Source organism: Monodelphis domestica, chromosome 6 (assembly GCF_027887165.1).
Source record: "Monodelphis domestica isolate mMonDom1 chromosome 6, mMonDom1.pri, whole genome shotgun sequence".
Classification (NCBI taxonomy): domain Eukaryota; kingdom Metazoa; phylum Chordata; class Mammalia; order Didelphimorphia; family Didelphidae; genus Monodelphis; species Monodelphis domestica.
In genome coordinates, this window is record NC_077232.1 from 304013484 (window position 1) to 304028019 (window position 14536).

At 45.7% G+C, this 14536-nt stretch overlaps 1 protein-coding gene across 1 annotated transcript in view; it reads left to right on the top strand.

The window, feature by feature from the left end:
• AFG2A (AFG2 AAA ATPase homolog A) overlaps positions 1–14536 on the top strand; it is a gene marked incomplete at its 5' end in the record, with an annotated part of 162786 nt that overhangs the window by 130679 nt on the left and 17571 nt on the right. Inside the window, one exon of the mRNA XM_056803511.1 lies at positions 11560–11724. Coding sequence (XP_056659489.1) covers positions 11560–11724 — 165 coding nt within the window. The remainder of the gene's footprint in view (positions 1–11559; positions 11725–14536) is intronic.

Here is a 14536-nt window from a genome sequence, read left to right on the forward strand (position 1 = left end):
GTTCAAAGTCAGGTGCTTTATGAGGGTTAGTGGAAGGTGCTGAGGTGTCCCGGTGAGCGTTTCCTTGGCTGTGGATGGGAGGAGCTGCCACCTGGGATGGCCCAGGTTCTGGGTGCCCTTTCCAGGAGAGCCAGGGGCTCTGAAGTCAGCCGGCAGACAGAAGGCCGCGAGGAGCCTGGGACCCACACTCCCCACGTGGGCTGCTCTTTTCTGGCTAGATCACAAGAGGCTTTTTAAAGACCCTTTAGGAAGGGTGTTAGCACTATTGGGACTCCTCAGGAAGGAAGCTGCTTTTCCTACTATTTTCTCAGCCGAACTTTCACTGACAAGATCAGGCAGGAAAAGCCTCCTTGGCCGTCAGCCCGGCACATCAGGCAGTACTTGTAGCAGGCGGTAACTCACCCTGCGTTGCCCACGGTCAGCTGGGGATTTAAAAACAACCTGGACGTCACACCGAGCGATATTCCCCGAAGCAAACAATGGAGGGGTGTCTGTGTTCCACCCTCCTAGATGGTCACACTACCAGCAGAGGATACTTAAAAATAGCCCAGAAGTCCTGGGCTTTTCCAGATGTGGCAAGAGAGGCTGGACCTGCAGTTGTTTTTTCTCGATTTAGGGAACTGCCTGGGGGCACCAAGAGGTCAGTGACTTGTCCAGCATCACAGCCCATTTGGGTCAGCGGAGGGACTTGAAAGCAGGTCTTCCTTACTCTGAGACCAGCTCTATGGGTCATGGCTGGGCTGCCAATCATTGTTCTTTTTGGTCCTTTTTTGGGGGGGGGTATGATTTTCCTGAAAAGCCTGTGAGACAAGTATGACAAGTACTCTCAAGGGATCTTTGATCCTATGTGACTTGTCCAGGGTCATATGGTTCATGTCAGAGCTGGCTCCTGGACCCACCACTTCTTTTTATTCCAAATTGTTGATCTTCCATGGTTGTTAGGCCTCCTTTTAGTCAGTTAGCTAATAAGCATTCGTTAAGTACCTATTATGTGAAGTATTTATTCTGTGATCTCTGCTGGGAGCAGGGGATACAGATGCAAAAAAGGAAATAGATTCCAGCCTTGAGGATCTCCTTCCAAAAAAGGGAGGTACAGCATTTATGGGGAGTACTCAGGTGGTTAAGGAAGGGAGTTGGAGTCTAGGCCATGTTTTATGTCGCGGGATCCCTCCTCAGAGTAATGTGTGTCAATGCACAAAACAAAATCTGTCGGATTCTATGAGAATCCAATTATATTGAAATATAGTCATAAAAATATTTATTAAAATAAATTCACAGACTCCAGGTGAAGAACAGTTACAGAGATTGGGCCCTCTTGAGGGCTCCAGGGGGTTTTATTTGGTCCCTGTTCCCATTGGATAGCTGTGCTGAAGGGGAAAGAGGCAACCATGTGGCTCCAGTAAAGCAGATGACAGATTCCCCTCTCCCGTCCCCAGCCTCCCTCTTCTCAACAGGGTGGTAGGCCTTGGCTTCCTGGTGAATGGATGGAGTACCTCCAGTGAACAGGGCATTAACTCCCTGAGGCTGCCAGCTTGGTCTCCGAAGGTCCTGGTCCACAAGATTGTTGTTCCTGCTAAGGAGGAGCTCAAAAGCTGGACATTTGGCAAGATGCCCATGCCAGAGAGTCCCTAACGGATTCCTGGATGGGAAGTACTGCCCAGAAAAGGCCCCCTCTGCGTAGAAGGCCCACACTGTGAAGCACCTCAGACGTTTCTCTGGGAGGTTGGGGTCCAAAGGACCAGTGTGCCCCACAGGCAAGAAGGAGGGCATATCTGCCTCCACTCACTCTCAGGACCTGCCTCCTATGCCCATCACTGATGCTTCATTTTACTTTATTTTTCTGGCTAGACTTTTCAAAAAATGATTGATTTTTTTCAGAAGTCATTTTTGACTGTTGCCTCCTGACAATTTAGGATTTGGGTTTCCCCTTCCCCTTCCCTCCCTGAGAAAGTGTGTTGTCTGATCTAGGCTATCGCAGTGCTTTCATGCAGTATGTATTTGCCTGTTGCTCATGTCATGACAGAAGACACTGATCCTATGTAGGATAAAATCTCGTGGAAGGCAGTGTATTATAAAGGGGGATTAATTTGTACCCTGAGGGGCTAAGACTTTCAGTATTGAGAGGGGGAAAGAGAGGAAACTCCCCCTTCTCAAAGCAGGGTACAGGGGAGATCTCCGATGTTTAGGGTTGGCTCAGAGAGAGGAGAGGGGGTTTGAAAAATTTTCCCCCTTCTGCCTTCCCTCCTCGAGTCTAGGGGGAACTCAGGCCTTGGCAGCCTGAGCCCCCTGAGAGAAAGTCAGGTTGACTCACCCCTGGGCAACAGGAGCTGAGGTAAAGTCTGCTCAGGTTTCTCTTCAGAAAGTCCCTTCAATTGGGAAATATTGGGGGGAAAGATTTGGGGAAAGATTTCTAGACACCAGCAGGAAAAGTGGGTAACCCTCGGAAGAAGGTTTTTTCCCACCTTCTCTCTTCAGCTTCTCAAGACCGAGAGCCTGAGAACAACTCCTCTACCAGCCAGTCTTTTCCCCTCAAGATTCCAAACTCCTGGGGACCCTCTCCCATCGAGGTGATCAATTTCACACATTCTTCAGCCTGACCCTTTTTCTTTAGTGCCAGCCTCTGTCAAAGTGGCCTGCTTTGATCTGCATGTAAACTCCTGCTTGACTACATGGCATTTTAAAGCTCTGGCTCTATTCCCATGGGGGAGGGGAAGGGGAGGCTTCTGTCAAACAGCAATAAAAACAGTGTGCCTTCCCTCACCTAGCTAACAGTTCTGAAGGAGGGGGCGATGGGACACTGCTGCAAGGCCTTCTCCGGACCACTGGCCTACACCACCCCCGCAGACACATCATGGTCGATGGGCTAAGCCAGACAGAGGGTTGCCAAAGGCTGAGGACTTCCCTGGGCACAAGGATAGAGAAAAACGACCAGGAGGTGCCGTGGAGCACTTAGAGCTTGGCCAGATAGTGAAGACTCCAAGGCTGGCCATCCACTGCACCCTGAGCCCTCACCCCAGCCCTGACTTGTCTGGCCACTGGCCCCTGGAAGAGAGTGTGAGGCTGCTGTCTTTGTGCAACTAATGATTGGCATTCCTCCAAGACTATCTATTAATTTATAATTATTTGTTAGTAAAAGGAGGGAGGGAGGCAGGCAAATAGAGGAGGGGAGCACAGAGGGAGATAGAGGAAGACAGAGAGGGAGGGAGAGACAGACAGAGAGAAACAGAGAGCAACAGTGAGAGACAGAGTCAGAGACGGAGAGAGAAATCAGCAGACTACCCTAACTAAAACAAGTGCTTCCACGCTTTTTGAGCTGAGGCTCAAGCAGAGTTAAATGCTCCAGAAAAGGGAGGGAGCAAGTCTCGTCAGGCCAGAAAGAGTCCTGAGTGAAAGAGATCAAGCTACTGCTCCATCCCTTCTTATAAGGCTGATGATGTCACTCCTACTGGGGCTCTCTGATTGGATGGGCCAGTCCCGAGCCCTGACGTCTGGACAAGTGCCCTTTGACATCGGGACTTTGGAAGTCAGGACTGTGGGGACCCATGCAGTGCTTTACTCACCTGGCTTAATATGCATGCATGGGCAAGGGGTTACACCTGAGCCTCGCTTCAATCCAGTTCACTTGAGAATCAAGGCAGCAAGCCACCATGGTGCTGGTCCTCTTAGAAACAAGGCACACACAACTTTCTAAAGGAATCAAGGGGGCAGCTGGGTAGCTCAGTGGATTGAGAGCCAGGCCTAGAGACAGAAGGTCCTGGGTTCAAATGTGACCTCAGACACTTCCCAGCTGTGTGACCTGTAATGGAGACATTAGTTGGTGGTAAAAGGGATAGAGGAGGAATGGATATCTCCCCCTGAAAGTAGGATCCAGGAGAGGCAGCTCATGTTTAAAGTTGACCCAGAGAGAGGAGAGAGAGGGGGGTTGAGTAGTTTCCCCCTTCAGCTTTCCCTCCTCAGCTATGGCTGCTCTCACAAACTGGCTTTTGACTTCCTCCAATACTAGTCTCTAAAGCTTCCTCTTCAGGGAGATTACTCTCCCTCCTATCAAGCTGACCCACTCACACTTAAGTGACTGGTGAAAAGACAACAATTTTATTATAAACTAAGTCAGCTGGGGATAATACTAAGACAGGGCTGGCAGAAAAGGGTTTGTGAGGAAAGCAGGGGAGGTATCCCTACTCTAGCTACCCTTTTTCCTCCCTCCTTGAGTTGGGGAACCCAGGCCTTGGCAGCCTTGGGCCCCCTGAGAGAGTCAGGCTTGGCTTGCCTTGGTCTTGGCCCAACTGGCACAGTTCAGACCCAGGGCACCAGGAGCTGTGAGCTAAGTTTGACAGAGGCTCAATGTCTCCTTCAGCTATCACTTCAGTTGGGAATTGGTGGTGGGAAGGATGTCCAGTCACCAGGAGAGGAAAAGGGTGAGTATACCCTCAGGAGAAAGTCTTGGCCAGACCCCCCTCCTAGGCTTCTCAAGATTGAGAGAGCTAACTGAATCTCAGTCAGAATCTTCTTGCTTCTCAAGATTCCAGACCTTCTGGGGCCCTTCCCCCATCGAGGAGAAAATATTCAGCAGCCCTTCAGCCTGCCACTCTTCCTTGAGTGCAAAATATCTGTCAAAATTATTAGGGAACTGCATCCACAGACCGTGGGCAAGTCACTTGACCCCCATTGCTTAGCCTTTACCACTCTTCTGCCTTGGAACCAATACACAGTATTGATTCCAAGATGGAAGATAAGGGTTTAAAAAACAAACAAACAAATAAATAAATAAAGGAATCCAACATGAGAGCTCATGAATGCTATTATGGAAAAACATTTATCCTGGGCCTCAATTTTCAAGGCAAGTGGCTGGGAATGGGCTGCATTTGGCCATTTAAAAAATAAATTAGGCATAGATCTGTGATGAATGCATTATTTACACTTCTCTGATGAACTTGAGAAGCCAATCAGTAAACATTTATTAGGCCGCCACTGGGAGCCAGGCACTGTGGTCTACCATGGGTGTAGGAAAACAGAAATGGAATAGTCCCTGCCCTTCAGCAGCCTGCATTTTCTGAGGGGAGACAGCCTCCACACAAATGAGCATATTTAACAAGAAGGCAAGGGCGGGAGCTAGGTGACTCAGTGGATTGAGAGTCAGGCCTAGAGATAGGAGATCCCAAAGAGATAGGAGGTCCTGGATTCAAATGTGGCCTCACATACTCCCTAGCTGTGTGACTCTGGGCAAGTCACTTCACTCCCATTGCCTTCCCTTACTGCTTTTCTACCTTGGAACGGATATTCGGTATTGATTCCAAGACAGAAGGTAAGGGGTTGAAAAAGATACAGGCAAGGCCAGTTTTTTCAAAAGGGAGGACATAAGGACTTGAAGAAGGAAGGTTCAGGAAAGGCATCTTGTAAGAGGAGCTGCTTCAGTGGAGTATTTATGGAAGCAAGGAGGAAGTACTCTTAATGGTCTATTTAAAGGTACAGGCATCTTTGATCCAGCCATAGCACTGCTGGATTTGTACCCTAAAGAGATCTTTTGACTTGTACCAAAATATTCATAGCCACACTCTTTGTAGTGGCAAAAAATTGGAAAATGAGGGGATGCCCTTCAATTGGGGAATGGCTGAACAAATTGTGGTATCTGTTGGTGATGGAATACTATTGTGCTCAAAGGAATAATAAAGTGGAGGAATTCCATGGAGACTGGAACAACCTCCAGGAGGTGATGCAGAGAGAAAGGAGCAGAACCAGGAGAACATTGTGCACAGAGACAGGTACACTATGGCACAATTGAATGTAATGGACTTCTCTACTAGCAGCAATGCAGTGACCCAGGACAATTCTGAGGGACTTATGAGAAAGATGCTACCCACATCCAGAGGAAGAACCGTGGGAGTAGAAACACAGAAGAAAAACAACTGCTTGATCACATGGGTTGAGGGAGATATGGCTGGGGATGGTAGACTCTAAATGATCACTCTAGTGCAAATATTGATCAGATGGAAATAGGTCTTGATCAAGAACACATGTAAAGCCCAGAGGAATTGTGCGTCAACTATGGGGGGTGGGGAAGAACATGGATCTTGTAACCATGGAAAAATATTCTAAATTAATTAAATAAAATTTTCCAAAAAAATTATATATATAAATACACACACACACACATATATAGCAAATGTTGTAAAAAAAAAACCCAAAACAAAACAACAACAAAAGAGTTACAGGCATAGGCTAGGGCAAGAGTGTTGCTCTAAAAGTTAAACAGAAAAACCTGGATTTGATTCTGTATGCAACAGAGATAACCATAATACTAATGACATAATAACAATAATATCATTTATATAGTGCTTTTAGCTTTTACAAAGCACTTTACAAATATCTCATTTAATCCTCATGACACAAAAAATGTCTAGGTGCTATTATCGCATCTTTTTACAGATGAAGAACCTGAGACAGAGATTAAGAGACTTAATTAGGTTATACAGCCAGTAGGTGTCTGAGACAGGATTTGATCATAGGTCTTCCTAACTCTAGTGCCAGTGCCACCCAGCTCTCACTATAAATTGCAGAGAATGTGCCAATCTACATTGGTAGAAGTTTCCCTATCCTTTATCTTTAGTATTTAGCATAAGGCCTTAAGTTTAATTAAGTGATTAGGTTTGTTGGTTTTTTTTTAAAGTGTTGTCTTAATGCTTATTAAAAACTGGTACATTTTGTTAAATTTTTATTTTCAGTTCTAAATTCTCTCCTCACTCTCCCCATCCATTTACAAGAAATGTGATCCCCATCATACATATGAAGTTATGTAAAGCTTATTTTTATATTAGCCATATTGAGAAAGAAAAAAGGCAAGAGAAAAAAACAAAATATCCTTCATTCTATATTCAGAATTCATCAGTTCTCTCTGGAGGTGGATAACATTTCTGCTGGAGGCCATCATACTCCAACCGGTTGACAAGGTCATGGTTCAAGGATGGAAGGTCAGCAAAGTCAACCCCAAAATGAGGGCCCCCTGCTAATCTCCTTCTGTGACTTCTCTCCCCAAATTCTCCCCACTAATGGACTTGTTATGATTATTATTCTCTCCCCAATACAGGAGAAATAATATGAGAGCAAATACTTATAGGATCAATAAACATATATCCTACTTTAAGCCCCCTAGGTTATTACCCCAAAAAGATTGCAGTTACAGAATTAAAGCCCAAAGATTACTGCCTATGACCCCTCCTTTCTCAAGCACAAGGCCCTACAATAAACACCAGCCAAAAGCTTGAGTACTATAATGAATCTTTTCTTACAGCTACCACACTCCAATGAATTTGTTGGAACAGAAGCCAAGCAGCATTGATAGGCACTTCAAAGTAACACAAGAAAAATAGAACTTGTAAATTGAGGAAAACCCCAAAACTGGTCTGCCTTAAGTCCGCACACCTAGATACGAATATGTTTTGTTGTTCATCTCCCAAGCAATTATGATGGATAGTGAAAGCTGACCAAAAGCACAATGATCCTCTCAGCAGGCCAAGGGGTGCTAACCTACAAATGGCTTTATTCACATTAAGCATATCTATCATAGAGTGTTGTAGAAACCTAGTAAATGATCGCAGAATTCTTTGTTGTAACATCACAAGAATGTTGTTTAGGTGATTTGATAATATCCAATCAAATTGTAGAATGTCACATACATAGAGAATTGATTGTGCGCATGTATCTGAAAACCTGTATAATAAACGAGATGTCAGAGCACTGTGTGATGCCTGCATACATGGGTTGAATGCGCAGTATTTCTCAGCTCCTTATTCTGACCGTGACATCACATCTGGGCAGAGGGACCTTGGATCCTCAAAGGGGCCACTGGATGGACCCCTATACATTTCTCACCACAGATCTTTTGGGATTCTCATGGATCATTGTATTCATTAGAGTATGTCTTTCACTGTTGATCATTATATAGTATTGCTGTTGGCAGATGCAGTCTTCTCCTGGTTCTTCTCACTTCACTTTGAATCAGTTCATATAAGACTTTCAAGGTTTTTTGAAATCATCCTGCTCATCATTTCTGATAGCACAATATTCCATCACAATTATAAATTATAATTTGTTCAGCCATTCTCCAACCGAGGGGCATCCCCTCAGTTTCTTCTTCTTTGCCTCCACAAAAAGAGCTGCTAAAAATATTTTTGTACATATAGTTCCTTTTTCTTTGATCTCTTTGGGGTATAGACCTAGTAGTGGTATTGCTGGGTCATAGCACATGCATAATTTAATCAGAGTTCCAAATTGTTCTTCAGAATAGTTGGCCAACTTTACATACCAATAGGTACTTTATTCCTCATTGTAATTCCAGCTCCTTTGCCTTGTGGAATATCATATTCTAAACCTTCTACTCCGTTTTCATGATAGCTACTAAATTTTATGTAATCCCCACTGGTTCAATGGTATTTGAATTATTTTTTTTTTCTAGTTGAAGTATTTTCTTCTTGACCTAGGAGTTTGGGGTTTTGACTACGATATTCCTGGTAGTTTTCATTTTGAGATGTCTTTCAAGAAATAATTGGTAACTTTTTTTTTCAATTTCTACTCTGGTTTCTAGGAAATGAAATCTAGGCTCTTTCCTGCTAGAATTTCCTGAAATAAAATGTCTAGGCATTTTTTCCAGGTTCAATAATTCTAAATTATCTCTCCTCTATTTTCCAGGTCTATTTTTTGCCCCAATGGGCTATTTCAAATTTTCTTCTATTTTTTTTCCATCTTAGACTTTGTTTTATTGTTTCTTGTCTCATAGAGTCATTAGCTTCCATTTGACCAATTCTGATTTTTAATGAATTATTTCTTCCCTTTTTTAGGGGTGCATTTCTTTTACTGTTTGGTCAATTCTGATTTTTAAGTCATTTTCTTTCTTTTTCTTTTTTTACCTCTTTTACCATTTGGTCAATTCAGATTCCTTAAGAAGTTTTTTTCTACAGTATTTTTTGTACCTCTTTCACCAAGCTATTTCTCTTTTAATATATTTCTTGCATTCACCTCATTTCTTTTCACAAATTTTCTTCTTTTACTCTTAATTGATTTTTAGAATAATGTTTTGCTCATTTAAAGAAAATCTCTTTCTTTAGCTCTTGAATTCCTGTTGGGCTTATATCCAATCTACCTTTTAACTTTTTGGTTTTACTTGTAAATGATTTTAAGTCATTATCTTCTGGGTTTATGTCTTCAACTTCCCTGTCAGTACAGAAATTTTTTATGATCAGGTTTTTTTGTTGTTGTTGTTATTAATTTGTTTATTTGCTACTTTTCCCAGCCTATTTCTTGTCTTTGGACTTTATGTTAGATTTTGGCTCTGATCACTTTTGGTGGGAATGGCTGACTTGAGCTTCTGTAGTTCAGTCTGGGAACCTCTAGGTTTTTGGTGCTTCCTAGGTGGTGTAGTCTCTGCCCTCCTGGTCTGAATCCTAGTCATCACCCAAGTCTAGTTCCTCTCTAAGGACTCCAAGCTTGGGCTCCTTCTTCCTTGAGATCACAGTGGTTCTTTTATGTTCTGGAACGGCAGTCTAGAATTGGGTTAGAGGTGATAGAGCTGCCAAATGGCACTCAACCCTATCCTGCATTCAGTGCTAGTCGAGGCATCCCTTGAAATCTCTGACTAAGTCTTCAGACTCCTCACTATCCTTGGGCACTGAGTATTGCCAGTGCTTCCACCATTGCTGTTGCAGCCTCCAAGCCCCATAGCCTGTGCTACTTCTGCCACAAACCTCTCTCCTCGCCAGTCCTCATCCCAAGGTCCAAAGACCCCTCTTCCTATCTTCCTAAGCTTCCTTGGGCTAGAAATATGACCCTGTGGTCTTTTTCTTGGTTCTCCTGCTGAGAGTTTGATTTGGCATTTTCTGTGATCATTTTGGAGGAGGGATCTTGAGGAAAGTCGAGCAGGTGTGGTCTTTTACTCCCCCATCTTGACTCTGCCCTTCCTGGGAGGCGGCGACATTCCGAGATCATCATAAACACATTATTGTGTGCTGGAAAATAGCCTGTGACTTTTTGTACCTCATAAGAATCAGTCACATCAAAAAGCAGTTTAAACAGTACTTGCTTTGAATCAGGCACTGTTCTAAGTGCCACAGTCTGATAACCAAGTCCATACAGGGCGTACTCCCCGGGGTGTACGCCTTGTCACCGGAGCTCATTGAGCAGGGGGTAGGAGGCCTTTTGGCATCTGAGTGGAAGATGAATGGGAGGAGGCAGAGCCTTGGGGCCGTGAGGCCCGTTAGAAGGTCGTTGCCATGTTGCTGAAAGCCTGAAAGCATCTTCCTTTCTTTGCAAAGCATTCCCAATGAACAGCCCTGAGAGTCTGTAGCGTTTGCAGATGTGCCCCCGCCCTGCCTTTAAACTGTGGTGAATTTCCACTGGACGTCAGCCCCTCTGAAGGCCATTTCCTCCGACTCCAACCAGTGACTCTCAGTGCAGCCGGCTGCCTTCCGCCTGCATTAAGGACTCGACTGTGGAAGCACTTTCCTACCAAGGCAGATTACTCGAGTACACGCCGTGGCTAGAGCTTCATTGGCGCGGCCTGTAGTCCTTCGCTGTAATGGAAGGCCAAGCCTGAGACTGTTGGCATCTGAGGGAGAACAGGTATTTGCCCACCATTGCTAACAGTCAGTGAAGCCCACTGAACCTTCTTAAGGATTAAAGATGTAACTTGGACGCGTGGTGGCATTTCCCTTTGGCTTGCTATTTTCACAAGATGACGTGGCAGTCTGAAAGGCAGGCCGCCATGGAAGATGGAGAAGGCAGCAAGACCCGGGCTTAAGTCTCCCCTGCAAAGCATACTGGCTGGGTGGCTTTGTGCAAGTCCCTTGCCTTCTAAGCGGTCTGTGCCACTCTTAAGTCTATAGACTATGGACAAATGACCGATTTATATCCATGGTGGTGGAGTTTCTACATTGGGGTGTCTGTTGGACAATCTGCTTACCCTCTCTCAGACTCAAACAGTTCTCTTAAAACTAAGTTCTAGACTGCTTAAAAAGCATAAAATCAAGAGCAGCTGGGTGACTTAGTGGATTGAGAGCCAGGCCCGGGGATGGGAAGATCTGGGTTCAAATGTGATCTCAGATACTTCCCAGCTGTGTGACCCTGGGCAAGTCACTTGACCCCCATGGCCTAGCTCTTGCCACTCTTCTGCCTTGGAACCAACACACAGTATTGATTCTAAGATGGAAGGTGAGGGTTCAAAAGGGGAAAAGGGGGCACAAAATCTAGAATCTAACAAACCCCATCATCCTGGCCTGTCATTAATAGTACATAACAATAATAGTGAAGGATAAATAATGACAATAATAGGTGGCCTGTCTATAGTTATTTTTGGTTTGCCACATATTTTACATCCTTTGACACTCACAAAAGCCCTGAACAGATGGAGAAAGTGAGGCCCAGGATAAGTGACCAGAGTCACCAGCTAGGAGATGCCCAAGCGAGACCCTGTCCAGCCTTCTGGATCATGCTTTCTGACATCCGGCAGGAAGTCTGTCCCTTTGCCCCACTTTCCCAGCGTCCTTTTCCCACTTGTGCCTTGGTCCTTTCCAGGCTTTGATGCGCCCTGGGAGGTTTGACCGGATCATCTACGTCCCCTTGCCCGACGCAGCCACGAGGAGGGAGATATTCAAGCTGCAGTTTTCCTCCAAGCCCGTCGGCCTGGACGTGGATGTGGAAGAACTCGTTTGCCGGACAGATACCTACTCGGGAGCTGAGGTAAGCCTTCCCTTCCCTTCCTGGGAAAGGCACGTGGGGAAATAACTAGGGGCTTTCTGGTTGCCTGCCAGCATACTTGAAATGGCTCTCCTCAGCCTAAGGTTTCCCCTCATCCCAGGCACATTGGCGAAGATGACTAAAGCAGTGGGAACAGTCCTTGCTGGAGGGCCCATGGGAAGACGAGGAGGCTCCCACGCCGTGGGAGGAGCCCAGATCTAGGGTCTGGCTGTGGGTCCATTTAAAAGTACACGAGAAAAGCGAGCGATCTTCCTTGGGGCAGAGATCTTGGAAACTGGAAAGAGATGCCCCCCTCCAGCTCCCTGTGAGGAGCCGGGGCCTGGGAGCGGAAGTCGCTCGGCTGCAGCCACCCAGGGAAACGCTCAGACATGGGACCTGAACCTGGGCCCTGGGCCTCTTTCCACGGTCCCGGGCTGCATCCCTTCTGTCCATCCTGCCGAGGCCCAGCCACCTTCTGTGGGAGCCGCGGCCTGGGAGCAAACCGTGGGGGAACGGGCAATCGGTACAGCAGAGTATTGGGGTCCTGAAAGAATGTGGGCAGCTCCAAGAAGCCCACGGAGGAGACCCTCAGAGATGAAGTCACTGTCCCCTCTGTAGGAAGTGCCGCCCTCCCTGGGGATGAAGCCCCCCGAGGCCCACGTAGAACATAACCCGAGGTTATGGTGGAGTCCTGCTGACTCCCTTAGCTCCTGTGTATTGTCTGGCTGGGCAGCCTCCCCTTAGGGCTCGCCACCTTTCCATCTTCCTTGAATTCTTCTATTTTTCAGCCCTCCCCCAGTTTGGAAGTGGGCTTTGGAATAAGATATTAAAATCCCCAAACCTGAGATTTAAAAGTAAAAAACAGGGACGCAAAGCAGGTCCATTCTAGAGAAAAATATGGACGTGTGCCCAAAAGGCAATCAAACTGTGCACACACGCCCTTTGATCTAGCAATTATCCCAAAGAGACCAAAGAATAAAGCTATATGTACAGAAATATTTATAGCAGCTTTTGGTGATGGAAAAGGAGTGGAAATGGAAAGGATGCCCATCCATTGGGGAATGACTGAACAAGTTGTGGCATATAATTATAATGGAACACTTGCAGAAGTTCTCTAAGAAATGACAAGCAGGGTTGTTTAAGAAAAATCTAGGAAGACTTATGTGAACGGATACAAAGTGAAGTGAACAGAAACAAGAGAACAGTTTACACGATAATAACAGTACCTTAAAGATAATCAACTTTGAAAGACGTAGTAATTCTGAGCAACACTCTGGCCCACCAGGATTCCAAAGGACTCATAATGAAAAATGCTTCAGAGATTCAGAGTACAGTCTGAAATATCTTTTCTTTCTTTAAAACCATTCCTTTCTTTTCTACCTCCTTTCTTCCTTCCCTTCTTCCTCTCTACTTCTTTCCTTCCTTCTTTTTTCCTTTCTTTTGCTCTTGTTTTTATTTTTTCTCTCTTTTTTGGACATGGTTATTATGAAAATTTGTTATACATAGCTACACCTATTTGTAATGGTTTTTATTTTTCTTTCCTTATCAATGGGTGGAGAAAAGGAAAAAAATTAGAACAGAAAATTAAAAAATGGAACTTAAGAAAAATATTCTTTATGCTACCAAAATATTTTATATGTATTTTCTGTTCCAAATTTTCTCCCGTCAGCCACTCTCCTCCTCCTGTGAAGGCAAACAATATGAACCCAGGTCCTCTGACTCCAAATGCATCTTTCAGGTGATTATTGTGTCGCCTTTGCAGCATATGGCTTGGAGAGGGAAGAAATTCAGAATCCAGCATCCTGTTAAAATGCTGTTGAACTAATCCTTGATTTCAGTCTTCTGTGTGGAGGATTTGTAGAAAGTCAGAGAGGAATAATACACTTCTGGTGGAGCTATAAATTGGGCCAAGCAATCTGGGAAAAGGAGTTGGGGGAGAGTGTGAAGAATGAGGCTGACATGGCCCTCAAACCCAGAAGTGCACGTTAGAGCTGGGAAGAAAGAAAGGGCCATTTCCAGACCGGAATGTTTGCCGTGCTTTTTCAATAGCCCATCAATCGGCTGACCAGCTTGCGGCATGTCTGTAAGGAAGGGTGAAGATCCCTCACCCCCTGGCTCCTGCCTCCTTGGCCAACTGTCTGCCTCCTTGTTTCCCTCGCTCCCCCTCCATTCAGACTGGCCTCCTTACCTTTCCTGATGGGGATGTCTTGTTTCCCCGTCCCCATGCCTTGGGCCCACGCTGGCTGCCAGTCCTCCGCCTCGTGGCCTCCTTTCCCTGTCTCTCTCTGAGGGAGAGCACGCGCTGGCCAGATAAGCACCAGCAGGCCCCTGCCCGGGATGCTCTCTAAGTTACAAAAGGCAACGTCCCCATTGGACATCCATAGACTGAGAGAGAGAATGACTACTCAGGAGGTCATCCATTTCATCCTCGCCATTTTACAGACACTGAGGCCCATAAGGTCTAAGCAGCCTGCTCAGCATCACACGAGGAACGCTGGGATTTGAACTCACTCCTCTCTGTATCTGGCATCCATGATAATAGCTGAAGGGGGCAGCTGGTTAGCTCAGTGGATGGAGAGCCAGGCCTAGAGACGGGAGGCCCTAGGTTCAAATCTGGCCTCAGCCATTTCCCAGCTGTGTGACCCTGGGCAAGTCACTTGACCCCCATGGCCTAGCCCTTACCGCTCTTCTGCCTTGGAGCCAATACACGATATTGACTCCAAGATGGAAGGTAAGGGTTTAAAAAAAAATAGCTGAAAAGCGCTTGGCACAGTGCCTGGCACATGGGTGCTCTAGAAATGCTCGTAGTAATGAT